Source organism: Erinaceus europaeus, chromosome 18 (genome assembly GCF_950295315.1).
Source record: "Erinaceus europaeus chromosome 18, mEriEur2.1, whole genome shotgun sequence".
Classification (NCBI taxonomy): Eukaryota; Metazoa; Chordata; class Mammalia; order Eulipotyphla; family Erinaceidae; genus Erinaceus; species Erinaceus europaeus.
Window position 1 is genome coordinate 20,815,523 of NC_080179.1, and position 25,817 is coordinate 20,841,339.

General features: G+C 39.3%; 1 protein-coding gene across 1 annotated transcript in view; it reads right to left on the reverse strand.

Moving 5' to 3' along the window:
* MYO3B (myosin IIIB) overlaps positions 1-25,817 on the reverse strand; it is a 508,363-nt gene that overhangs the window by 233,527 nt on the left and 249,019 nt on the right. Inside the window, exons 22-23 of the mRNA XM_060177727.1 lie at positions 13,882-13,973; positions 1,580-1,657 (exon numbers count right to left, since the gene is read on the reverse strand). Of these exons, the coding sequence (XP_060033710.1) occupies positions 1,580-1,657; positions 13,882-13,973 (170 nt within the window). The remainder of the gene's footprint in view (positions 1-1,579; positions 1,658-13,881; positions 13,974-25,817) is intronic.

The window sequence follows — 25,817 nt, forward strand, 5'->3', positions numbered from 1 at the left end:
GCAGAGGTCACATAGGCTCCTAAGCTGAATATGGGCCCCAGATCACATCAAATCGATGGAGTTTATAGTCAACAATATTTATACACCTTTCCCATACTTGGGAGCTACTCTCTTCCCTGTTCCAGCTTTCTGGTCTTTTTTTCCAGCCATGACATCATCTCCCCAGACAATAACTTGGATCCACCTGCATACCAGATTTCAGGCTCAGGTAAACAAACAAACAAACAAACAAACCCATTAGTATAGCCACAGACCCTTTGGGATATAACTAAAATATGCCTACTAGCTATCTACAAAATGGAGGGCCCCCAACTCTTCATCTGCACTATTCCAGCCTTTAGGTCCATGATTGGTCAACAATTTGTTTGGTTTTGTATGTTAACTCTCTTTTCAATCACCAGGTTCCAGATGCTACCATGATGCCCACCAGACTTCCCTGGACAGACAACCCCACCAATGTGTCCTGGAGCTCTGCTTCCCCAGAGCCCTTCCACACTAGGGAAAGAGAGAGAGAGAGAGAGAAGGGCTGGGAGTATGGATGGACCTGCCAACGTCCATGTTCAGCGGGGAAGCAATTACAGAAGCCAGACCTTCCACCTTCTGCATCCCACAATGACCTTGGGTCCATGCTCCCAGAGGGATAAAGAATAGGAAAGCTATCAGGGGAGGGAATGGGATACAGAATTCTTGTGGTGAGAATTGTGTAGAGTTGTACCCCTCTTATCCTATGGTTTAGTCAATGTTTCCTTTTTATAAATATAAAATTTTTAAAAAGAATAAAGATAATAACATTTTTTTAAAAAATTACAGGTACAGATTATGGCACACTGCCCAAGACGACTAGATGAACTAGTTCTGGTGATGAAGCTGTCAGCATGTTCCTAGATAGCTAGACTCCTTACATTTCTGCCACATGAGGATACTACTTAGAAATAGGTGATCTTCTGGGGCCGGGTGGTGGTGCACCTGTTTTACAATGCGCAAGGATACAGGTTCGAGCCCCTGTCCCTACCTGTAGGGGAAAAGCTTTGTGAGCGTTGCAGCCGTGCTGCAGGTGTCTCTCTGTCTTTCTCCCTATCACCCCCTTCCCTCTTGATTTCTAGCTGTCCTTATCCAATAAATAAAGATTTAAAAAAATTAAAAAAAAAAAGAAATAGGTGGTCTTTAAAGAACACTTTCAGTGGTTCAACTATAGCTCAGCAATAGAGCACAGGACTTGCACACAACAGACCCTGGGCTTAATCCCTAGCATCAGATGTACCTAAGAGGTGTTCTAACCTTTTTCTTGCCTTCGTGAAACAGATAAATGCACTAAAATGCAAACAATCAGCACATTCAATGGGTAGGGCTGAAAGGGTCTTCTAGACACTTGGAGTTTCATCTGATTTTTCTGAAATCAGAGCACTTGGTTCTCAGTAGTATGTTCCATGCAATACTTTTTCTCTCTGTGCAATTTCATCTTCTATATCTGACTCTTCTTGTGTTCTGTATTATTTCTGTTAAATCTAGGCCTCTTGGCAGAAGAATAAATAGGTCTTTTCTGGAAGCAGGCAGCAGAACAGAGGTCAAGAAGCCATACCCGAAAGTAAGATGCCACGGTCTGCCTTTTCATGTTGGTGGTTTCTTCTGGATGTTGGATCACCTCCAGAGTGTCCACCTAGAACACAGGCAGAAGCAAGTGGTTTCAGGATAAAAAACAGGTTGTTTTCCAGCTTTTTGGAAATCCAGGACTGGCCAAATCTCTGAAGAGCCTGGATTCTTAGGACACAAACATGCACACTATGGGGAGAATTACAATAGAAAAATAGAATTTCCCCAGTTCTATTTATTTGACAATGACCAGACCTTGAGATGTATCATGCAGCCTCTGTGTAAACCTCTCTCAGCTTTATCTCTCAACTTCTCCATGTTCGTGAGCACTTGTTAAGTTTTTCAATAATGTCACATGGGCTAACTATTTCTTAAAAGAAAGGTAGAAGTAGGAAGGAAGATAACTCATTTAGCTGGACGTACACCTGCTTGTGGTTAGTCTTGGCACCACATGGGGAGCCATGAATGGTCCATCGGTGCTGTAGCATCTCTCCCTGCTCTGTTTCTTCTTCTCGTTCCCTCTCCCTCACCTTCTACCTCTTTTCCAGTCTTCTTTCTCTCTTTCCTCTCTCTCTAAAATAAAGAATGAAAAACTTGGCTTGAAAAAGCTGCTCAGTAGTGGTATTACATGAGTAGGAGTCTCTGGGTTCATTCTCTGGCAGGAAGAAAGGAAGGAAGAAAGAGTGAGAAGGAAAGAAGGAAGGAAGGAAGGAAGGAAAGAGAGAGAGAGATGGAAACAGAGAGAGAGGCAGAAAGAGAGGGAGAAAAGGGAGGAGGGAGGGAGAGGGAGAAAGTAAGGAGGAAATGGGACATATGAGACTGGGTTATTATAAAGAGAGGAAATTAGGTGAACTCTAGCTGTCCCTGCCACTAGACCCTGACACCACTTCATCTTGCCCGCACCATACAGTTCCCTCAGGCTCACTGCAGGCTGGAGCTCTAGTGATACCTGCTCCCAGTCATCTGTCCCAGCTACCTAGGTTGACTGGGAGGAACGTCTGCATGAAAACAATTGTTGGAATCCATTGTAAACATCCTGTGTTTCCTCATCCAATCTCAACAATCAAAACCCTGTCCCTGCACTCAGGGAGCTCTTCGCCTTGCAGAGTGCATGAATGGCAGTACAGCACTGGCCTTCGCCACCGTGGCAGCCTCCCATCTGCTCTGAACAGGTGGCAAGGGCATGAAGCAGGAGCATTTGAGCAGGAAGATGCTGCTGTCAGCACGTGTGTTCTGCTCGGTGGACTGCTGTCCAGGCAGCCAGCTCCCCATGGGGCCAGGATGTCTGCAGTCTTGTTCAACCCGAGTGAAAAGTGGGCGCTAGAAGACACAGCCACATGTGTTGGGCGTTGGGTGCCAATAAGTTTTGCCTCAAGGGTGTACTTAGAAGACTGAAAAAATAGAAGGAAGTGATCCAGTTGGCTTGGGAAAAAGAAAAAAAAAACATGGAGCTAAATAAAATAATAATAATAATAAAAAAGCAAAACTAAACTAAAAGCAACCCACACAACGGACGGCAACGTGAAGCTGCACGGTGATGTAGGAGCAGAGCAGCCTTCTGCCCTTCTTCCCCGGGGGCTGCATGCTGGACACTTTTCAAAGCCCTCGGTCCATTTGTATGCAGCTGAACAAGCGGCACAAGTGCCTGCAGGTTTGACTCCTTAATTTTTTTTAATGAGAAGGGAAGGAGGGAGGGAAGCAGGGAGGGTTTGCTCTGGATTTAGAAAGAAGGCTGCTTTCAGGTTAAAAAAAAAAAAAAAAAAGGAAGAAAAAAAAAAAGGAAAAAATAAAGCACACCCACCCCAGCTGAAGACAACACACTGTCCTCTGCAGGGGCCCCTCTGAAGGCGTCTTTCCACTTCACCCCACTTGGAGGACAGATCTCAGAGCTGATGAGGCTTGGGGCAAACTAACCAAGATGGAAGGTAAAGAGAACTAGGCTCAGGTCTGCCTTTGGTTGAGTTTAGATGAAGAGAATTTTATTAAACTTAAAAAAAAATTATTTGTGATTTAACAGTGATTAACAAGATTGTAAGATAACAGGGGTACAATGCCACACAATTCCCACCACCAGAGTTCTGTGTCCCATCCCCTCCATTGGAAGCTTTCCTATTATTTTATTTATTTATTAGTTATTTAATAATGATTGACAAGATTGTAGGATAAGAGGGGAAGAATTCCATACCATTCCTACCACCAGAGTTCTATATCCCATCCCCTCCATTGGAAGGTTCCCTATTTTTTATCCCTACGGGAATATGGAACAAAGATCTTTATGGGTGCAGAAGATGGGAGGTCTGCCTTCTGTAATTGCTTCTTTGCTGGACATGGACATTGGCAGGGGATCCATACCCCCAGCTTTATTAAACATTTTTTTCCCTTATTTTTTTTTTACTCCACACTCAACAATAGGAACTTTGGGGGAATGTCTCCACCACGTCCTTTTATTTAGAGAGTTCCTCTGAAAAGCCTCATTGGACTTCGAACTTGCTTTTCCTAAATCTTCTTATTCAAGTTGGCCAGCAAGCACCAGCTCCTCAGATTCTAATGCACTGTGAAAGAATAGCTGAGAGGCTCAGCCACATCCTAGAAAAAGCTGTTATCCTGCCTCAGAATGGACGCGTCTCAGCACATGAGAATTTAACAGGTTAGTGACCAGAAAGAAGCTCGTTGATATAAATTCCTGCTAAGACTTAATTTTCAAGGTGTCATGTGCATTGTTTTCAAGATCAGTACCACATCCCTTGCAGTAAACTGGGAAAAGACAGGCTGAAGCACCAATTTACATTCTGAGTCATAAGCTGATTTGTTCTCTTGTCAAACCACGCAGCATGGTTTCAAGTTCTCTGGTGCTCACATGCAGAGTGACTTGGAAAGTAGAGAAACCTGCTCTGTAAAGTTATACCACTAGAAAATGCTAGTACTTGTCAGTCTATCACCTTCAGAGTACAGTATCTCACCGAATGTATTATGCTATTGGGGTGTTTTCTAATTTAAAGACTTGGAAAGGTATAGGGTTGGTAAAAACTGTTTATTGCATGAATGTATAGCCACAAGTTTCTCCAAAGCAGGGAGAAGCTCTAAAAGAGAAACTTCTGAGGAAAGAGTTTGGGTCTGAGTTGGCAAGTCATAGTATAGTCAGACGGAGTTAAGCCAAGCAATCAGAAAATAATTTAAAGATAACAGGTCACTCTAGTTCAAGTGGCCTTATATCTTTTGAGTGATAAAGAATTTGCCCTTCCTAAAAATAACCCAATAAAAAACTATGCCAAAGAACTAAACAGTTTTCTGAAGAAGAGATACATATGGCCTACAGACACATGCAGAAATGCTCCACTTCACTTATCACTAGAGAAATGCAAATTAAAACAACACCTGAGAGAATGGCTCCCATCAAAAGTCAGGAAATGGCAGGGGTTGGAGAGGTTGTGGAGAAGAGGAAACTTTGCTTCACTGCTGGTGGGAATGCAAACTGGTGTAGCCCCCCCTTGGAAGACTGTATGGAGAGTCCTCAAACGAATAAAAACTGCATTACCTTATGGTCTCATAATACCACTCTTGGGCATTTATCCAAAAGGCACTAAAACACTAATTTGAAGGGACATATGCATCCCCTATGTTCATAGCTGCATTATTCACAATACCCAAAGATTGGAAGCAGCCCAAATACCCATAAAGACATGACTGACTAAAGAAGTCATGGGGTATATAGTCTATGGAATACTACTCTGCACTCAAAAAAAAAAAAAAAGATATTGTGTCCTTTGGGACAAAATGGATGGAACTGGAGGTGATTATGCTTAGTGAAATAAGTTCAGAGATGAAAGACAACTACCAGATGGTTTCACTCATATGTGGAATCTAGAGACGAGATTCACATGAACTTGAAAGAAAAAAAAAAAGAAGCAAGCAAACTGTAAAACTTGTGAGAACTATGGTGATTATCTTTGGGAGGTGGGAGGAGCGGGAGACAGAACTTTGGTGGCTGGTGTGGTGTAGAGCTATACGCTGTGGGGGCTGGGTGGTAGCGCATTGGGTTAAGCGCACATAGTATGAAGCCCAAGGGCCTGCCAAAAAGGATTCTGGTTTGAGCACGGAAGTTGCTTCAGAAGTGGGGAAGCAGGTCTGCAGGTGTCTTTTTATCTCCTCCTCCCCTCTTAATTTATCTCTGTCCTATCAAAAAAAATAAAATGGCCACAGGAGCAGTGGATTTGTAGTGCAGCCACCAAGCCCTAGCAATAACCCTGGAGGCAAAAACAAACCTATACACTGTAATCTTACAATCTTGTAACCTATTATTAATCACAAATAAACAAAAAATAAATAAAGCAAGTGTCTGGAGGTGCCTTCTTCAGTAAAAAAAATAATAATAACAATAATTAATTTGCCCTTCCATCTTTGAATAGTTTCCAGTCCAATGGCACAGCAGAGTACCTCATTTGGATAGTGCACCTACTTCGCCATACAAGAGACCCAGGTTCAAGTCTGGCCCCCACCATACTATAGGAAAATCCAGTGCTGTAGCAGTTTTCTCTGTCTATCTCTATCTCTGTCTCTCTTTTCTATGTCTCTTTTTTCTGGGGAAAAAAATCAACCCGGAGCAGTGAAGCCCTGGTGACGAATACAAAAACAAATAAACAACAACAACAACAAAAGCAAAGAAACAAAAATCTCTCCCAATCCTGCATTAACTCTGGAGCAGACACACCTCCCAGTATTGCTTGCAATCTAATAGAAACTCAGACTAAAGATGTAGTGAATCCAATATGGATAAGATAATGACTGAATTGACTATAATGAATTAGGGTTTAAAAACCATTATGTTGAAACTGCCCAACCTTTGAGAAATTACATAAAAGAAAAATGTCTAGAAAAAAAAAATACCAGATCCATAGTTATTAGTGGAGAATAAATGTCACCCCCGTAGAATAGTTCTGATGCAGACATTCAAAATTATTTAAAGTGTGTATAATATATAAACAATAACTAAAAGATCTAAACAAGCCATGTGCAGGGGAAGGGGGAGGAGGAGCAGTGAGTGGTGCACCTGGTTAAGAGCCCACATTACAGTGCACAAGGATCCAGGTTCAAGCCCCTGGTGTCCACCTGCAGGGGGAAAGGTTCACAAGTGGTGAAGCAGGGCTGCAGTTGTCTCTATCTTCCCCTCCCTTGTGAATTTCTCTCTTTCTCTATTCAATAATAAAAACATTTTTTAAAAAATGAAGAAGCAGCATAAGTCCAAATAAGTTAGATTTTGTGAAAGTAGGGATCTAGTCTATAGACTTATCACCCTGAACATACCTGATCTCATTTGAAATTAGGGCAACTGACCTGATTAATAGTCCCAGGAAACTGAGTTTTAAAGAATATATTGGGGGCTTAATGGTTTATAGTATAGTCTTTAATACATAGCCTCTCATCCTCCTCTTGATTGAAGTCAAGGAGACACACCAGGACTCAAATGCTCCTTCATCCTGTCCCTACCCTTTCTTCCCCAGAGTCCTTGACTTTGATGCAATAGTCCAAGTTTCACCTTATGTCCTTTATTGTCCTTTATTGTTACGTTCCATCTATAAGTGAGATTATTTGGTATTGGTCTTTCTCTTTCTGACTTGTCTCACTCAACATGTTGCTTTCAAGTTCTGACCATGATATTGTAAAGGATATGACCTCATCATTTAAAATAGATGCATAGCACTCCATTGTGCATATGTACCACAATTTCCTTAGCCATTAATCTATCCTTGGGCATCTGGGTTGCTTCCAAGTTTGAGCTATTTCAAACTGTGCTGCTATGAACATTGGTGTGCATAAGTCTTTTTAGATAGTTGTTTTTGTTTTCCCTGGGTAAATCCCTAGGAGAGGAATTGCTAGGTCATAAGGTAGGTCCATTTCTGGAGTTCTGATGAATCTCCAGACTGGAAAACTAGTTTTTATAGAGTTTGGTTATCAGGTTGGCTTGACACAAACATGTTTGTGAAGAGAAAAAAGAAAAATCTTAGAGAAGAAACATAACAAACATTGCTATCATTGTTTTCATACTAGAAGACCTCTCTCTGCACCAGGCTATGAACTTTAAAGAACTACAATGAACTGTAAAAATTCAAAGCCAAGAGAATTTAAAAGGTTGTTGTCTAACCTACTAGTTTGTCTTCCTAGACTAATTTCATTAATAGTAGCCATATTTAGTAAAGAAAGGGGAAAAGGAAGAGGAGGAGGAGAAAGAGGAGAAGAAGACAAAGAGGGAAAGGAAGAGGAGAAAGAGGGGGAAGAGGTGGAGGGAAGATGAAGAGAAAGAAGAAGAAATTTCAGAAACAATCCAGAAAGTTAGGAAGTTGATGCTATTAAAGGGTATCATTAAATACTTCTTCCCAAAAGTGGTTATTTCATAAGAGAAAAACAATTTTCTTCAATTTATCCTGTAACTTTTGCCTCTGATAGAAAGTAAAGGCTGAGGAGATAGTGTCAATGGTAGAGGAACAGACTTCCATGCCCGAGACCCCAGAGGTGCCATGTTCAGTCACCAGCACCACCATAAGACACTAGAGCAGTGCTCCAGTTTTAGATATATACTTAAAAGTAGAAAAACAAACAAATAAAAAAGACTAGAAATTTTTTCCTTGGTTTAGGAGTTTCATGTATAGAGTGTTGAATTTTGGAATCAGACACACCTTTTTCAAGTTCTTATTCCACTCTTGTTACTCCTTAAAAATTCTGTATTCCTCATTAGTGAAATTGGTTAGTAAAAACTGACTGCCTTGTACGCATGCAAGAAGCAATGTCAGTTCCTCTTGTGCGATTTCCATATTTGACTTGGTTTCAGTTTAGGGATCAATAACAAGGATGATTGAAAGGGCAGAACGCAAGTGTTAGCACCCTTGCAACACTGCAAAGAGAGATTTTTATTTATCAGCAGAGAGATTATTTTCAATAAGACGAACTTCACAACGGTCAGTAGAAAAGATATTCTGAATAAAGCTTTGTTCATTCAACTCTGTATACCTTGTCTATACCACATCAACTTGTACAGCAATGTAAGCCAGCTGGAACTTGCTCTCTGTCTACATGACAAATATCCTGCCCAGTATCTTATGAAAGGTACTGGATAGTCTTCAAAGTGGTCATGAGTGAGCTTTACAAATTGTGATACAGACCCTTAAGCACACAGGAAATGAGCAAGTTTCTGTATACATACGAACTCCACATATGGAATTTTAGATGGTTACTCCCATTATGAGTAGTGAGTAATTTATTTGCAATGTGACATAACTGTATTAAACACATTGACTGCATCATGTTATTGAATTCTCAAAATGACCTTAGGAGGTAAGGATTGTTACTATTCCTATTTATAAGGAAGTTAAGGATTAGAGATATTAGGTAGATTTTCTAGTCTTGATACCAGTAATTATTCATGTTCACATCTGAACTCAGTTCTGTCTGATCTCAAAACTTCACTTTTTAAACATTATACACTGCCTTGCTTTATGGCTTGATAAAATATAAAATCAGCTCAAAATATGGTATCATTAATTATTATTATTAATTAGTATTATTATATGTAGGGCTTGGTGCCTATACAACTCCATTGCCCTAGAAGGCTTCTTTTTTTCTTTTAAAAGAGGGTGAAGTGAGAGATACAGAGAGAGAGAGAGAATGAGAGATAGAGAGATGCCTAAGTATTGCTTCACCATTCCTGAAACTATCCCCTGTAGCTGGGGCTTAAACCTGGGCCCTCATGCATGGCAATGTGTGCGTTCTACCAGGTATGTCCCCTCTTGGACCTCTGAAAACATAGTATTCTTTTAAAAAGATTTGCCTTGTCTGTCTACTAAATTAATTACAGGATAAAGACATTGGCTCCAAGAATTCTCAATACCCAGTTAGATCCCAGCAATAAATGAAAAAAAAAAAAGTTTCTCTGGCCTCATTTTGTGCCCATCATTTGCATTCAGAAGGTTCAAAAGTGCTTTCACTTATCTTCTTTTAAAAAATATTTTATTTATTTTTATTTTAATAAGAAAGAGCTACAGACAGAGAGAGTGAGTGAGTGACCACAGCACTGCTCAGCTCTGGCTTATAGTGATGCAGAGGAATTGAACTGGGACCTCAGAATTTCAGGCATGAAAGTCTTGAATAACCATTAAGTTGTCTCTCATGCCCTTTCATTTCACATCTGCCTTCCTTCCTTCCTTCCTTCCTTCCTTCCTTCCTTCCTTCCTTCCTTCCTCCTTCCCTCTCTCCCTTCCTTCCTTTCTTTCTCTCTTTTTTCTTTCTTTTTAAATTATCTCCATTTATTTATTTATTTATTGGATAGAGACAGTCAGAAATTGAGAGGAAGGAGGAGATAGAGAGGGAGAGAGACAGAGAGACACCTGCAGACTTGCATCACCACTCATGAAGCTTTCCCTCTGCAGGTGGGGACCAGGAACTTGAACCCGGGTCTTTGAGCATTATAACATGTGCACTCAGCCAGGTGCACCACCACCTGGCTTCTCCTCTTTCTGTCTCTCTCTCTCTCTCTCTTTTTTTTTTTTACCAGAACACTGCTCAGCAGCTCTGGTTTATGGTGGTGTGGGGGATTGAACCTGGGACTTTGGATCCTCAGATATGAGAGTCTTATTGCATAACCATTATGCTATCTACCCTCACACTCATTTATTTTCTTGACAAGGTTTTATGTCAAGAATTTCTACTACCACCAAGTGGTCCACTCATCCATAAAAGAAAAAAAAAATCCCTCTTTGAAAACCTCTGTAGCGCTAAGTGGAGCAATAAGACTGGCACTGAGACCTGGCCTGGGTCAGTGGTGCTGAATGAGCTGGAGGCCAACTTCCTCCAAGTCACCTCTGTGATATAACTTGGGTAAAACAGAGAACCTGATAAAGCCCATTTCTTATTGCTGTTGTTCCTCATCACATTTTCTAGTATCAATTACTTATAACTTTCCAACTGTGTCCTTTCCATATAAAGACAAATCTCCAGTCATTTTCATCTCACTATATAAGTTTCTGTCACAGTAACGTAAGTATGTGCCACACACTGAAAGGGTACATTTCTCATATAGACAAAGTCTGAAGAATAGCAGGTCGTATAGGGAGGGAGGGTGTACTAGGCTGGCATTCTGGGTATGGAAGGCAGGGATGCAGGAGTCCTAGCAGAGCCTGGTATCGCAAACAGACATAGGTTAAGGGTGACAGTGTTTTGCAAATACCTATTGCAGGGAGCTGAGACAATTAACCAGTATGTCAACAACTGTACTGCAGACCATTAGCCTCCTAGTAAAGTGATTTAAAAAAAAAAAGTAGAAAAAACCCTAACCCTAACCTTTTCCTCAACTTGAGGAAAGGAGGGAAATGTAGTTGACAGAGAATGTTACACTAGAGTCATTCCTCTTCTTGCATCACGATCCTTAGCATCTGGTGGGAATCAGTGACTCCAAAACACACACACACACACACACACACACACACACACACACACACACACACACACACGTATTTATGAATTTCTCTACTTGCTAAAATTTACTTGCAATCTCCAAATCAATATTTACAGTGCTTTCTCCTTCTCCTCCTTCTTCTCCTCTTCCTCCTCCTCCACTTCCTCCTCCTTCTTCTTCCCTTATTTATTTGCCTCCAGGGTCATTGCTCAGTGCCTGCACTATGAATCCACTTCTCCTGGAGGTCATTTTTTCCCATTTTGTTGCCTTTGTTGTTATTGTTGTCATTGATGTTATTGTTGTTGGATAAGACAGAGATAAATCGAGAGAGGAGGGTAGACAGAGAGGGGGGAGAGAAAGATAAGACACCTGCAGACCTTCTCCACTGCTTATGAAGTGACTACCCCCACCCCGCAGGTGGGGAGCCGGGGCTCTGAACAGGGATCCTTACGCTGGTCCTTGCGCCTCGCCTCAGGTATGCTTAATCCGCAGCGCTACCACCTGACAGCCTTACAGCACTTTCATAGTAATTTGCAGACATACAGAATGATAGAAACTGAATAACCTGTTGCACATATTTCCAGCAAAAGTTAAACAAGGTGATATTCTGCTTTCTTGTTTCTGCCTTTATACTAGAAAGAATACTTTTTCCAAGGTATATTTAAATGCCGCTTTTCTTTGCTTTTTTTTGTGTGTGTGCTTTGGGTTTCTGACTTCATTTTTCTAGAAATGGTCCCCAAGTATAGTGCTGAACTTCTGTCAAGTGTTCCCTTGTGCAAGAAGGCTGTGAGGCATCCCTTGAAAAACGAACATACCTGAGATAACTTTGCTCACTTGGTGGTGGGTGTGGTTAATCACACACATACGTGGGTAAGAAACTACACCCCTGAAATCTTATACATTTGTAAACTAATATGAAATCATTAATAGTAAATATTGTGTGATTATATGTTTATTTGAAGATTAACCTTGTTCAGTTATGAGTTATAGTGCTGTTTGTGGCTCTTAAATTCAATCACTGATATATTGTTACCGAAATACTGTTTTAGTTAAAGAAAGAATATATAAAATTATTTTTAAAAATCAATATTAAATAGCATGTTTAAATAGAAACACAGATAAAACAAGTATATTTTTAAACATGTATGTATTTAAAATGTGATCAAAAGTCCTAGAAGTAATCTTTCACTATTTGCTGACTCAATGTTCACAGCATCTTTACAGAACATAACTTCCATAGGATCAACTATATTTAACACAAACAAGCAAATTTTCACACATAGTGTTAAAACTACTGAAAGAATCTCAGAATCACTGAATAATTTATATAAACCTTTTCAGGGGATTCACAGGCTTCATGCTAAATAGTGTCAACATCTCGCCTTAAAAATGCTGCGCTGAACTGTACAGTATCACACTGGAGGGTAACGATTACGTGAATGTAGAAACTGCTGTCAACAAAAATGAAAAAAAAAGATTGGAGTTCTAATATCCAGGTGAGTCACTGATTTTAGAGAAAGGAAGTGCAGGTATATCTACATTGGTTTTGGAATAATATGTGAAAGTACTATGGCTAAATTACTTGTTCTTTATTAAATAAGACACTTAATATTCAATTTGAAGAAAAAGATAAGAAAATCAGAGATGTGACCTATTTTATGACTCCATCACCTCTAAGGTAATTGTTTCTTGGTATTTGTATATATAGTAAACACCAGAGAGTCCTTGTGAACCTTGCTAAGAAGTGCTTGAAAGCATGAAACAAAAATATTTTACAGCAGGACTATCTACTAACTTTTCTAATATCCCCTGAACAAACAAGTGTACAAGTTCATCTTTCAGAAGGGAAAGCAGAACAACAGAAAGTCTTCTTTGCCAACTACTTTTGGTAACCACTCAGCCTTGTCCTGCTTCTTCCTAGATGGACTTTGTTTTTGAGTGTCATTGTTCTGTATCTTAAGTGTTTTTTTTTTTTTTCCAGAGAATCAGGTGAAGGGGTCCAGAATATAAACATGGCACATATGGATTACTTTAAGCTGAACACATGTGAGAATCAACAATTTTAAGAAACTTTTTTCTGAACTTTCCTTATCTGCCTGAAAACAGAGCCTCCCAAAAGAATGTAACTGACATAAATCACCTGGCTGGGAGTTTCACAAGCAGAGAAGATTGACTTCTATCATTAAAGACATTAATTTAGTCATGAGGAGAGACACTGCCCAACTAGATACTGTTAAAACACTGTCATATTGGTGCTGGGGAGATATCTCAGTCTGGTAGGAGAAGAGAACTCGCATGCAGAGGACCAAAGACTGCATGCAGGTTCAGTCCTTATACCGCTTTATGCCAGAGCTAAGGAGTGCTCTGGTTTCTTTCTCTTTCTCTCTCATTCTCTCTCTTGTGACAAATACATAAATCTTTTAAAATAAACTGTCATACGTCCCATCTATTTCCCTAAGTGACCATTTACTTTCCCCAAAAGTAATCTGTTCTCCCCCCATCATAAACCCCAATTTTTGTCTAAGTACCACGTGCACTAACCGATTGCACCACTGGAGCTCCAAGTCCCAATTTCTAACCACTGCTTTCAGTGAGTTCTGTTATGTGTGTGACTAAAGTCTGCTTTTTTACTCTTGCTAACCTCATCCATTTAAGTTTAGTTCACAAGTCTCAATTATAGAACTTGAGGCCGTGGAGTAAAAATATTTCTATTTGATTCAAATTCCCTAACCCCTGCTTTCCTCAAGGTTTTCAACTTCTTTTCTAAACTTGCCAGGATACTTGCCCACCCTAGTTCATGCCCCCAAAGCAGATGCCTTTGTCCACATTTCCAGGACCTTGGGTCTTACCTTGGGTCTTTCCTTGGCCCTCCCAGCACTGAAATGTGGAGGCAAAGATCTTGAAGATGCTGTTATCCTGGCTCTTGTCTGGGCCAAGTTACCTGAGAGGGGAGAGAGAGAGAGAGAGAGAGAGAGAGTTTGGGGTCAAGTGGGTCAAGCGCACACAGTGCAAAGAGCAAGGACCAGTTTAAGGATCTCCACCTGTAGGGGGCGCTTCACAAGCAGTAAAACAGGTCTGCAGGTGTCTTCCTCCCCGCCCCCGTCTGTCTTCCCTTCCTCTTTCAATTTTTCTCTGTTGTATCTTAAAACAACAGCAGCAACAGCAACAATAATAACAACAACAATGGGAAAAAGATGGCCACCAGGAGTAGTGAATTCACAGTGCAGGCATGAGCCCCAGTGATAACCCTGAAGAAAAAAAAAAGCCAGTTTAAATTGAAAAAAAAGTTCAGGAATAGGAGCATGCTGGTGGTGGAGAACGTAAGCTGGTGGTGTACACCGTAGGTCCCTATCACAGGTTGATACGAAACTGTATAAATGTGCCAACAACTGCTCTGTAACCATTATTTTCCTAGTAAAATGATTTGGATTTAAAAAAAAAAAAAGAAGAAAAGCTAAACTGAATCATGAATACTTTCTCCTTGTGTCTTTTTTTTTGCATATTTTTGAAATTTTCAAATGATTTGCTTTAAATTTTACAAATTTGGAAAATTCAATGATATAAATTATAAATAATATCAGTTGATTACAAGTTATAAATAACTTACGCTATAAATTGAATTTATAAGCCAATTATAAAATGTAAGTGTTGAGAAAAAAACAAACTCCTATCTGACTTATGAATATAAGGATTCCACAAAGATTTCTTAATGAGCCAACTTCTTAGTCCTTGGTGTTGTTATAAATGGGATTATCTTATTGTTTTTCTTTTTGGAAGATTGAACTGGCTGGATATATTCAAATCTTTGAATGGAAAAAAAAAAAAGCCCTCTAGTCAAATATATTGCAACAAGGTAAACATCAGGTGTGGAAGAATGAGGGTGAGAGAGGAGATAGCATAATGGTTATGCAGAGGCTCTCATGCCTGTGGCTCCAAAGTCCCAGGTTCAATCCCCTGCACCACCATACCAGTTCTCTGGTTAAAAAAAAAAAGAAGAAGAAGAAAGAAAAATAAATATAATACAGATCAACCAAAACATTTCCATAGAAAAATAAAAGAACAGTATGAAATAAATTTGATAAATAAAATGAAACCAGTATGATATCAGTACTTTGATTTTAAAACATGCCTTTCTTTAGGACTTGGTGGTGGCACACCTGGTTGAATGCACATGTTACAACACGGAAATAACTGAGATCAAGTCCCTAGTCCCCACCTGCAGGGGGAAAGCTTCACAAGTGATGAAGCAGGGCTGCAGGTCTCTCTCTCTCTCTCTCTCTCTCTTCCATTCCTCTCAATTTCTGGCTGTCTCTATCCAATAAATAAGTAAAAAATAATTTAAAATTTTTTTAGGTTTTAAAAAAGAAAGAGTTTTTCCAGACATTAGTTTAAGTAATTCACTACCACTAAAACAGCCATATAAGGATAACTAAAGAAATATTTTTGAAATATTTATATTTGCAAACCAATATCATCTCAAACACAAATAAAATTATCATTGAAAAAGAATAAATTAATTAGAAATCAGATTAACTGAGGTGAAAGACTTGTATACTGAAACCTATAAAACACTGCTGATCAATCAGCTGTCATTGAAAGACCAGGTATCAGCCATTTCAGTCTTTGGCATTGTGGAACTGGAAGGAGACCATCGTCTTCATATCTGAACATGTTACCTGTCATACATTTGTTTTCTTTTAAGTTGCCTTATCACTGTATTCCAACAGCTCATTTCTGAGTGGGAAGTTTAATCATTCCTAATGCACCGCAAATAGAATGTTATGCTTTTGCCACTAGTTTACTGTGGTGTTTGATTTTTGTTTGTAGAAATGTTGCATATTGAGACACAGTTATGTTTTATGAAAGATAAAGAAAAAAAAAAAAAAACTGCTGATGTAGCCCAAGAAGTGGGATAGTGAATGAAGTGTTGGACCTAGAAAAAAAGTTAATAACTTATGGCTGAGACAGTTATCGAGGGGAATCTTAGGAAGCAATTCCCTCACTTTCCTTGCTTCTCCACTCCTTACTAGAAGGAGGAGCTAAGGCCCCTGGCCAGAAAGGAGAAGAGAAACATCAGGAAAGTAAGACCCCTGCATAGACCTTCTAGTCACTCTACAGCCTCTCAGCATTATAAAAGGAGCCTCCAGGGTAAAAAGAGCAGAACACTTTGTGGAAACAGCCCCATTTCTCCTACTGTATAATATTACAAAAATAAAGCCTTTCCCCTTCTCACAAAAGGCTGAGTGAGGTACAGAGTTGATTTTTCTCTGCAGCCTCGGAATGTTTCTACACTACTTCAACAGAACACCAAAAGCACAAGCAACAGGAGCAAAATTTATATCAAACTAAAAGTATCTACCCAAGCAACAATCAACAGAGAAGAAAAGCAACTCATGGAATAGGACAAAATATGTGTAAGTCTTTCAAACCTGAACTGGAGATGATGGATTGCACCAAAGTAAAAGACTCTGGGATGGGGTGGGGGTGGGGGGGAGTATAGTCCTGGAAAAGGCTGACAGAGGACCTAGTGGAGGTTGTATTGTTATGTGGAAAACTGAGAAATGTTATGCATGTACAGACTATTGTATTTACTGTCAACTGTAAAACATTAATCCCCCGATAAAGGAAAAATATATATATATGTGTAAGCCACCTATTGTATAATGGATTAATTTCCAAACTATTAAGTAGTTCTACAACTCAATAGTAAAAAATTAAATAAAACAAAATAACTTGATTATTCAGTGGGCAAAGGACTTGAATAGACATTGGTCCAAAGAGGACAGAGATATTGTTTAAAAGCTCAGAAAAATATTTCAAACTAATAGTCAGAAAAATGCAAATCAACATTTTTCCCCCCTTTTTTTTTTTTACCAGAGCACTGCTCAGCTCTGGCTTCTGGTAGTGCTGCAGTTTGAACTGGGGAACTTGGAGCTCCAGGTACGAAGATCCTTTTGCATAGACAGTGTGTTCTCTCTCCACCAGGAAAATACCAATCAAAACCACTTGTTGTATATTACACCTCCTACAATAGTATCATTTAAAAAATAATAACAAGCAGAAAACAAGCAGACAAAAACCAAGAATAGTGAGTATGTGGAGAACTTGGAGCCTTTGTACAATGTTGGTGGGAATATACAAAGATGCAGCCTTTATAGAAAAAACAGAGTCGTAGAAAAATGAAAAACTAGCATATAATCCACCAAGCCCACCTTTGGTTATTTACCCAAAAGAATTGAAAAATGGAATTTCAGATAGATTTTCAGTCTTATGTTCAATGCAGCAGTAGCCAGAATATCCAAGAGGTAGAAACAAACTAAATACTCATCAAAAGAGACAAAATGATAAAAGAAAATATGGCATAGGAGGCTGGGAGCTAACTCACCTGGTAGAGCACACACTTTGTGGTATACGGATCCATGGGTTTAGTACTATTACTACACAGCAGGACCATGGACTGCACAGCTGAATGATGCAGCTGTGCTTTTGTATCTCTTCTTCCTTTCTGGTGTGCTCTGTCTTCCTCCCCCCTCTTCTCAAGTATAGAATAAAGGTTGGATTGGAGAAATCCATCAGCAGTATCACACCTGAGTAAGGCCCTGGGTTCATCTCCCAGTGTCATATTTTAAAAAAAGGAAGAAAATAGGATAGCATGCATCTTTGATATAAGTTAACCCTAAGAAAGAAGGGAGTTGGGGGCCAGATGGTGGAACACCCGGTTTAGTGCATATATTACTGTGTTTAAGGATCCAGGTTTTGGCCCCCACTGCCTGTCTGCAGTTGGGAAGCTTCACGAGTGATGAAGCAAGGACTGTAAGTATCTCTCTCCCTCTATCTTCCTTTCCTCTCTTAATTTCTCTCTGTCCCATGAAATATAGAAAAAAAATTTAAAAAAAGGAAAAAGTGGGGGACAGGGCGGTAGTGCAGCGGCTTAAGCACACATGGTGCGAAGCACAAGGACTGGCGTAAGCATCCTGGTTCGAGCCCCTGGCTCCCCACCTGCAGGGAAGTCGCTTCACAAGCGGTAAAGCAGGTCTGCAGATGTCTATCTTTCTCTCCCCCTTCTTTATCTTCTCCTCTCTTGATTTCTCTCTGTCTTATCTAATAACAATGACGGCAATAACAATAATAATAACATCAATGATAAGCAACAAAAATAGCCTCCAGGAGCAGTGGATGCTTAGACAGGCACAAAGCCTCAGCGATAACCCTGTTGGCAGTAATCAATAAATGAATAAATAAATAAATAAGACACATTTAAGAAGTCTTGACATACGATACCACATAGATAAGCTTTGAGAATGTTATGTTCTATGAAAGAAACCAGTCAGAGAAGGATAAGAAGAGCAGGATTCTGGTATGAGAAAAGCATCTAAGTAATGACACTTATAATAAAAATCAGTTATCAGAACATTGGTTGTCAGGGTTTTTTTTTTTTTTGCCTCCAGGGTTATTGCTGGGGCTCAGTGCCTGCACTATGAATCCACTGCTCCTGAGGGCTATTTTTTCCCCTTTTGTTGCCCTTGTTGTTTTATCATTGTGGTTATTATTGTTGTTGTTATTGCTGTCATTGTTTTTGGATATGACAGAGACAAATGGAGAGAGATGGGGAAGACAGAGAAGGGGTGAGAAAGACACCTGCAGACCTGCTTCATAGCTTGTGAAGCGACTCCCTCCCCCCCAACCCCCGCAGGTGGGGAGCCAGAGGCTCGAACTGGGATCCCTATGCTGGTCCCTGCGCTACAGCCCGACTCCCTGGTTGTCAGTTTTTAGAACAGAGAAGTTCAGGGAGGCTCTATTCAACAGGTAGTGGTAAAGTCATAAGAAACACAAATATTTCCAGAGGGTCTTCTATAGAACACATTGTCCATATATAATGAATAACACTGTACTCTACAATAAAAAATTTATTAGGAAGGTAGACTTCGTTTAAACACATGTACTTTTAACTCTAATTAAATCACCACTAGTCATTAAAAGAGTCGCTGAAAGAGATGAATATGGAAGTAAAAAAATGCAGAGAACTTTCTAGAAAGAGAAGTGGCCATAGAGAGTATCCTTGTGAGTAGATCTGAGGAGCTGAACCAGTAGGACAGGTGCCCCAGCACTAGGGAGGAACTTAGCTACACCCAGTCGACCAGAAGATGTGGAGTTCAGTAAGCAGCCTGTGAGGACCAGGGGTTGACAGGTCTCTTCATTTGCCAGAGGTGTGGCCTGGTTAATTAACACCTCAGAGTTGCCATTTCTTTGTCTATCACCTGCAGGCAGGATAACAGGCTAGTACTCCCTAACTCTCAGAACTGCTCTGGGCACCTGAGGAGAAAAATCCAAGAAAATATGGTCCACACAGGGATAGAGCAAGGTAAGCTCTCACCTTGTGTTAATCAGCATTGATTATCACTATTTGCTGTGAACAGCCTGCATTGTTCACAAAAGGAGCAGGAGGCACAGAAAGGGCAGGCAATCCTACTTATTTGTTAGAAAAAAAAATCAGGAAAAAGAAAAAGGATAAGACAAATCCCCTTTGAACTTTAATCTCCTGGCTACTCTGATTCCTATAGTTACCTTTTTTAAAAAAAAAATTTTCTAACCTCAAAGCTCACTCTCTTTTCTTTCCTCCTCACCTCCCACCCACCTTTGCCTCCTCTCCAATCCCTTGCCACCCAACTCAAGTGTGTGAAGAAATTTGTTTCCATTTTCACCTAGTCATTCACTTGCGTAGTAAAATTATATATATATGAAACAACTGTCAATGAGTGGAAATGCAGCAATTTGTACATGTGTAAAACACACACATAGGATTTCAAAGTTTTTTAGCAACTCCAGCAAAAGATATCCAAATGTTTTCTCTGGTGATATTTTCAGAGGCTAAACTGTGATTAATAGCCCAGAAAGAACCCTTTGAAGCGGGATTGGTGACATCAAAGTCCTAATCCAGGGGTGGCAGGAGCTTTATAATGAGTGGGAAGCATTTTAACACATTGCAAAGGATTTACAGCATGAATAAACAATAGACCTCAGCAGATGCACCGCACACACCTTTCAGAGATATAACATCGAAGAAGTTTCCATTTTAATTTAAATGTAAATACAGTGCTCAGACTTCTTTTCAGATGTTAAGCTATCTCTGAGCTTCACCCCCAGAAAGCCTCTTTGCTTAAGGATGCTTCATTGGCCCCTAAAGCACCCTTCTGTGCTCCCTGAAACTGTGACTAACCAACGTGTGTCTGGAGAAACACAAGTCGGAGGTAGCTAATGGAATTTATATCCTACATGATAAATTGGGTTAAGAAAGAAAAGTTTTGAAATGGACCTTGAAGGGAGAGAAACAAGTTGTCGGAAGACAACACCGGGACACTTAAAAGATGGCAATATCCTGCCTACTTCAGAGGATTTTCATTTTCTTGGGATGTATTCCGCACCCTTGATTTCATCCTCAGCCACCTCTGAAGAACTGTGGAAAGTGATAAGTAGTGATAAGTAGTGATAAGTAGTCAGACACAGTGTCTATTTGGTTTCCCTCTGCTGCCCCCTTTGGGTTTGCCGGATTTGTTTAAGATTTTTTTTTTTTTTTTTTTTTTTAGTTTTAATTCTCCCATACACAAGAAATAGGCTAACAAGCTCATCAAAGATAGCAGACTAATGCTGATATTATAGAAGACTGGTGCCAAATTGCTGCAGAAAGGAGCAGCAAAAAAAAAAAAAGTTTCAGTTCACCTGTTACCAGTTCAGGTTAACTGAGTAGAGCTGAGAACTGAAACTATGAGCCTAACAGTAAGTTCTGATACTGAGAATTGAAACTACATCTAACCTTTGGGAAACATGCTTAAAGTCAAACATGTCATCTTAATGTTAGCTGCCATGTAGAGGTTTCCAGATATATACCAAATAGTCCTCATTAGATTTTTCAATGATTTTAGAAAAAATATAACAATAAGAGATCACCTGCCAATCATAATAGTAGACTCCCCAGCCTGCATCTGTTTGTCTAGAGATTTTTGTCCACCAATAAGAAATAAACAGATGAATTTAGAAACCAATCCAAAAGATTCACCAAAAAATGGCCTACGCACATGTCTGGGAATCTATGTCCTAATATCCCCGATGAATTTTAACATAAAAATCCTCCAAACAGTTCTCGTAAACTGAATCCAACACCACAGTAAGAGAATAACTCAACATAAGCAATTATACGTAGGGACAGGATATGTACAACATATGTACATCAACCACTATAATCCACCACTCCAAGAAAAAGAAAAATAAGCACAACATGATATCAGCAGATGCTGAAAAAGCATTTGACAAGATTTGTTACCCATTTATGATTTAAAAAAAACAATTAATATGACTGGTTAACTTTAATATTTTCAATGAAGGCACTCTGCCATAACATATGAAGGCTGACAACACACTTTCTATTTTTACATTCTCATATCTTGTTTTCACAATATACATGTTCCAGTAAGTCCTGTTTTTCTGCCTTTTAGTCTCATGTCCTGTTTTTACAATGCATGCCTAGCCAAGCAGTACACCAAGAGACAATCACCATCGTCTCCAAAGACTTGCAAAATAACCAGGAGTGGACAACATAGGCAAAAGAGCAACCCCTCTGTAAACCAGCAGAGAGATTTCCTACGAAGACACTGAGTTTTCTCTGCCTCTTTACAGATGTCTTCGTTCTGCCATCTGTCCACTACATCTCTTGTCTATAGCAGCTTCCCAATAAAAACACCTTTGCCTCTTTTCACACTCTGCTTACCATGGATTTTTCCACAGGCCCATGCCATTGACCACATCTATGCTTTCTCAGTAAATAAGGATGAGAAGGAACATGCTTCAACATAATAAAGACCACGGATGATAGATGCTCAGTCAGCGTTAAACTCAATGGTAAAAAAAATGAACGCTTTTCCCCCCTTAAATACAGGACAAGACAAAAAACATCTACTTCCATCACTTCTGTGAAGCATCATTTTTGGAAATTGTAGCCAGAGCAATCAAGAAGAAAAAAATATATAAAAGGAGTACAAATTGAAAGACAAGGAAATAAGAATATCATTATCTACAGTTGGCATGATAATATAAACAGAAAACTCTAAAGTCTTCACTAAAAAAAAACTACTGGAAATCATCAATACACTTGAAAGTGGCAGGATGTGAAAGCCAACAGACCTGAGTCTGCTGCATTTCCATATGTACAGTGAGTTGGAGGAAGAGGAAATCAAAGAAACAATCCCATATAAAACTGAACCAAAAAAGATAAAATGCCACGAAGTAAGCATGACACAAGCATGAATAAACAAAGCATGATTTAAGAAGCTGGCAATTTAGCAAATAGGAGAAGATACATATTATACATATGACCAATGGTTGATGCCCAAAATACATAAAGAAATGATAAAATTAAAAAGGAAGTCAACCCAAAAAAAAGGTGCTAAAAGACCTTAAAAGACAACTCTGCAAGCACAACATAGAGATGATCCACAGATATATGAAAAACTACTCTGCGTCACTTATTATTAGAGAAATGCAAATTTAATATACAACGAGATGCTACCTCACACCAGTTAGAATGGACTCTACAAAGAAAATTGAAAACAACACATACCAGCAAGGATGTGGAGAAAAAGGAACTTCCATGCACTGTTGTACGAACGTAATTTGGTGTAACCTCTATAGAAAATGATATGGACTTAAAAAAAAATGGAAATAAAGATGTTCCTACAACACTATTCTAAAGCATTTATCCCAAGGCTATGAAAAAATAAAATTGAAAGACTATATATATCAGTGGCTGGGTGGTGGTGCACCATGTTAAGCACACACAGTATAAAGCACAAGGGTCCGTTCTAGGATCCTGGTTCCAGTCCCTGGCTCTTCACCTGCGGGGGGTGGGGGGAGGTGGTTCACTTCACAAGCAGTAAAGCAGGTCTGCAAGTGTCTTTCTCTACCTTCTCTTCCCCTCTCAATTTCTCTGTTCTGTCAAAAAAAAAATCATAAAAAATGGCCATAGGAGTAGTGGTAGTGGATTCCTAGTGTAGGCACCGAGCCCCAGTGATATCCCCAGGGGCAAAAAAAAAAAAGAAAACCTATATGTATCAATATGTTTATAGCACCACTAGTCACCATAGCCAAAAATATGGACACAACCTATCCATCAGCAGATGAGTAGAAAAAGAAGCTGTAGGATTTATACTGAATAAAATACTGTTTAGATATTAAGCACATAACAGCACTTCTTTTGGGAACTAGAGGTTATTACGCTAATTAAATAAGAAGCTGAAAGGCAATTACCAGATGTTTCCATTCAGATGTGGAATATCAATAACCAAACAAATCTGAAGAAAATAATAGAACTAACTCAGCAAGAACTGCAGTGGCTACGAGGAGAAACGGGGGAGGTGAAGTGTGGGTTTGTCTGGTGTAATGGCACTGGGATTTTTGGTGGGGGTGGAGAGAATCTTATACACACACAGAAGTATCAAACTGCATCTCTGAAATGTGATGCTATTGTAAATACACAGTAGATCAATAAAAACTTTTAAATCACAACAACAGAAATTCCCTTATGCCTTGACACTGATGATACATAGTTTGGGACATCTTGTTCCTCTTGATTATGGACCAGTTCAAAGAGATACATACACCCCCCCATGTTTATTGCAGTATTATTCACAATAACCAAGAACTGGAAACAATATGTGTCCATTGACAGTTTAGTGGACACACACAAACATACGTACACACACACACACACACACACACACACACACACACGAGATACTACGTAGCTATTAAAAATAAGAAAGAGGAATTCTTACCGTTTAGAGGGACATCAATGGACCTAGGGTGTTGTAGATTACACTAAGTGAAATCATTCTAACAGAGAAAGACAACTATCGTTTGACTTTACACTCAAGCAATAAAGAATCAAAATGAACAAGCAACAACAACAACAAGAATAACAACAAACTCTTAGATTGCAAAAACAAAACTGTGGTTACCAGAAGTGGAGGGGCAAGGTATAAACTGGATGAAAGGATCAACTTTATGGTGATGAATAGAAGCTTTTGGTACATGCGTTCTATATACAGATGGAATAAAGTAAGTCTACAGATGTGAAACTTCTATATTAATTGGTTTATATTATAAACCAATGCTATTTTTCACTTGATCTTAGCCAAGAGGTCCGAGAAGCAATAATAATAATAATTACTATTATTATGATATCATTATTAAAAAATGTAGTGTGCCTTTATGTTCCTAACTATACTACATCTATACCAAATATTTCTTTTAAATTTGAGATAATTTAAAATAGCTATAAAATATGTGACATATTTGTAGGAGGCCAACAGAGAAAGTATGATACTGCAATTCTGCAATTATGACTTTCTCCTCTGCATTTATCTATTAATGTTTGAGTGCTGATATCATAAAGAAAAAAGAGGAGAGGGTATGCGTTGAAGGAATCACTAGCCCAGGTAATCTCTCAGGAATAGAAGATAGGTGATTTATTTATATAAATGGTATATGCACACACACACACACACACACACACACACACACAGAGAAGGGGCTGTAGTCTTATGGAGGGAAGGAATCTAGAGTAAATAGAAAAAAGCCTGCTCCCCTAGCTAACTTATTGATTAAAGATACACAATTAACTTCACTCTCTTTTGAATACACAACCTTGCCTTTATTATGCATGTGGGAAATTCAAAGCCCAAAAGAAACTTTCTCCCCATGTCTGTATTGACTTTTAATTGACAGTATCTTAAGAAATGTTGGCATAATTAACATCTCCAGACTATCTACCTGATGGAAATCAAACCAATGTCTTCAGTTTGTCCTCAGTTTTTTTTTTTTTTCTTTTTCACTTACAATCTGAACAGCAGTTTTTAAGATCCAGGGATTTTTTAAATTGTAGAACTGAAGGGAAAAAAAAAATACTTCCTTTCCTCAACATTTAATTACAAATAGGATGACAATCTAGTAAACAACTATGCTATATTTCCAGAATGTTTCAAGTAAAGAGCAAGGCTTCCTAAGTCAGCAGAGGAGTCCAGGCTCCATTTTTTCTGTATTACTGCCACATTGTTACCAGAGGGTGTCTTCTTAAAGGGGGGCTGGGGACACAGTGTTCTATGATGTATGAAGGAGGAAGATGACAAGCTGGTGGAGGATGTGGTGTGCTGACACTATCAGAGATGTGAACCTGCCCATCTGTGACAATTGCCTTGTGAATCAACATTATTTTTTTATTAAAAAAAAATCAGTGTATCTTAATACCAAGAATCTCCCTTTAGATAAGGGAGGAAAGAGGAGGAAGGAGGGAGGAAAGAGGAAAGAAGAGGAAGGGAAGGAGGGAGAGGGGGGAGGAGGGAGGGAGTGACATAAATATATCTACAGGTACCCAGATAACCTGTCAGCATCCACCTGTCATTGAAATGTGAGACCAGACTATTTCAGCTCAGAAGCTCTGCTCAATATACTCTACTGATAGTAGGTCAGTTACATCATTACCCTGAATGAAGCTCAATAGTGTGTGTGTGAGTGTGTGTGCGTGTTCTCAATTAAAACTGAGGAAAAAAACCTATATAACTTCAGAAAACTAGGTGCTCACTGTGCGTGATGACTGAGTGCTTCAAATGATAAACATTTATTTGATTCTCATTTAGCATGGAAGTATTGAGAAAGAGAAAAACTTGGAGGCCTAGGAGATAGTGAAGTGTAGAAAGCACTGGACTCTCAAGCATGAGGTCCCAAGTTCAACCCCCAG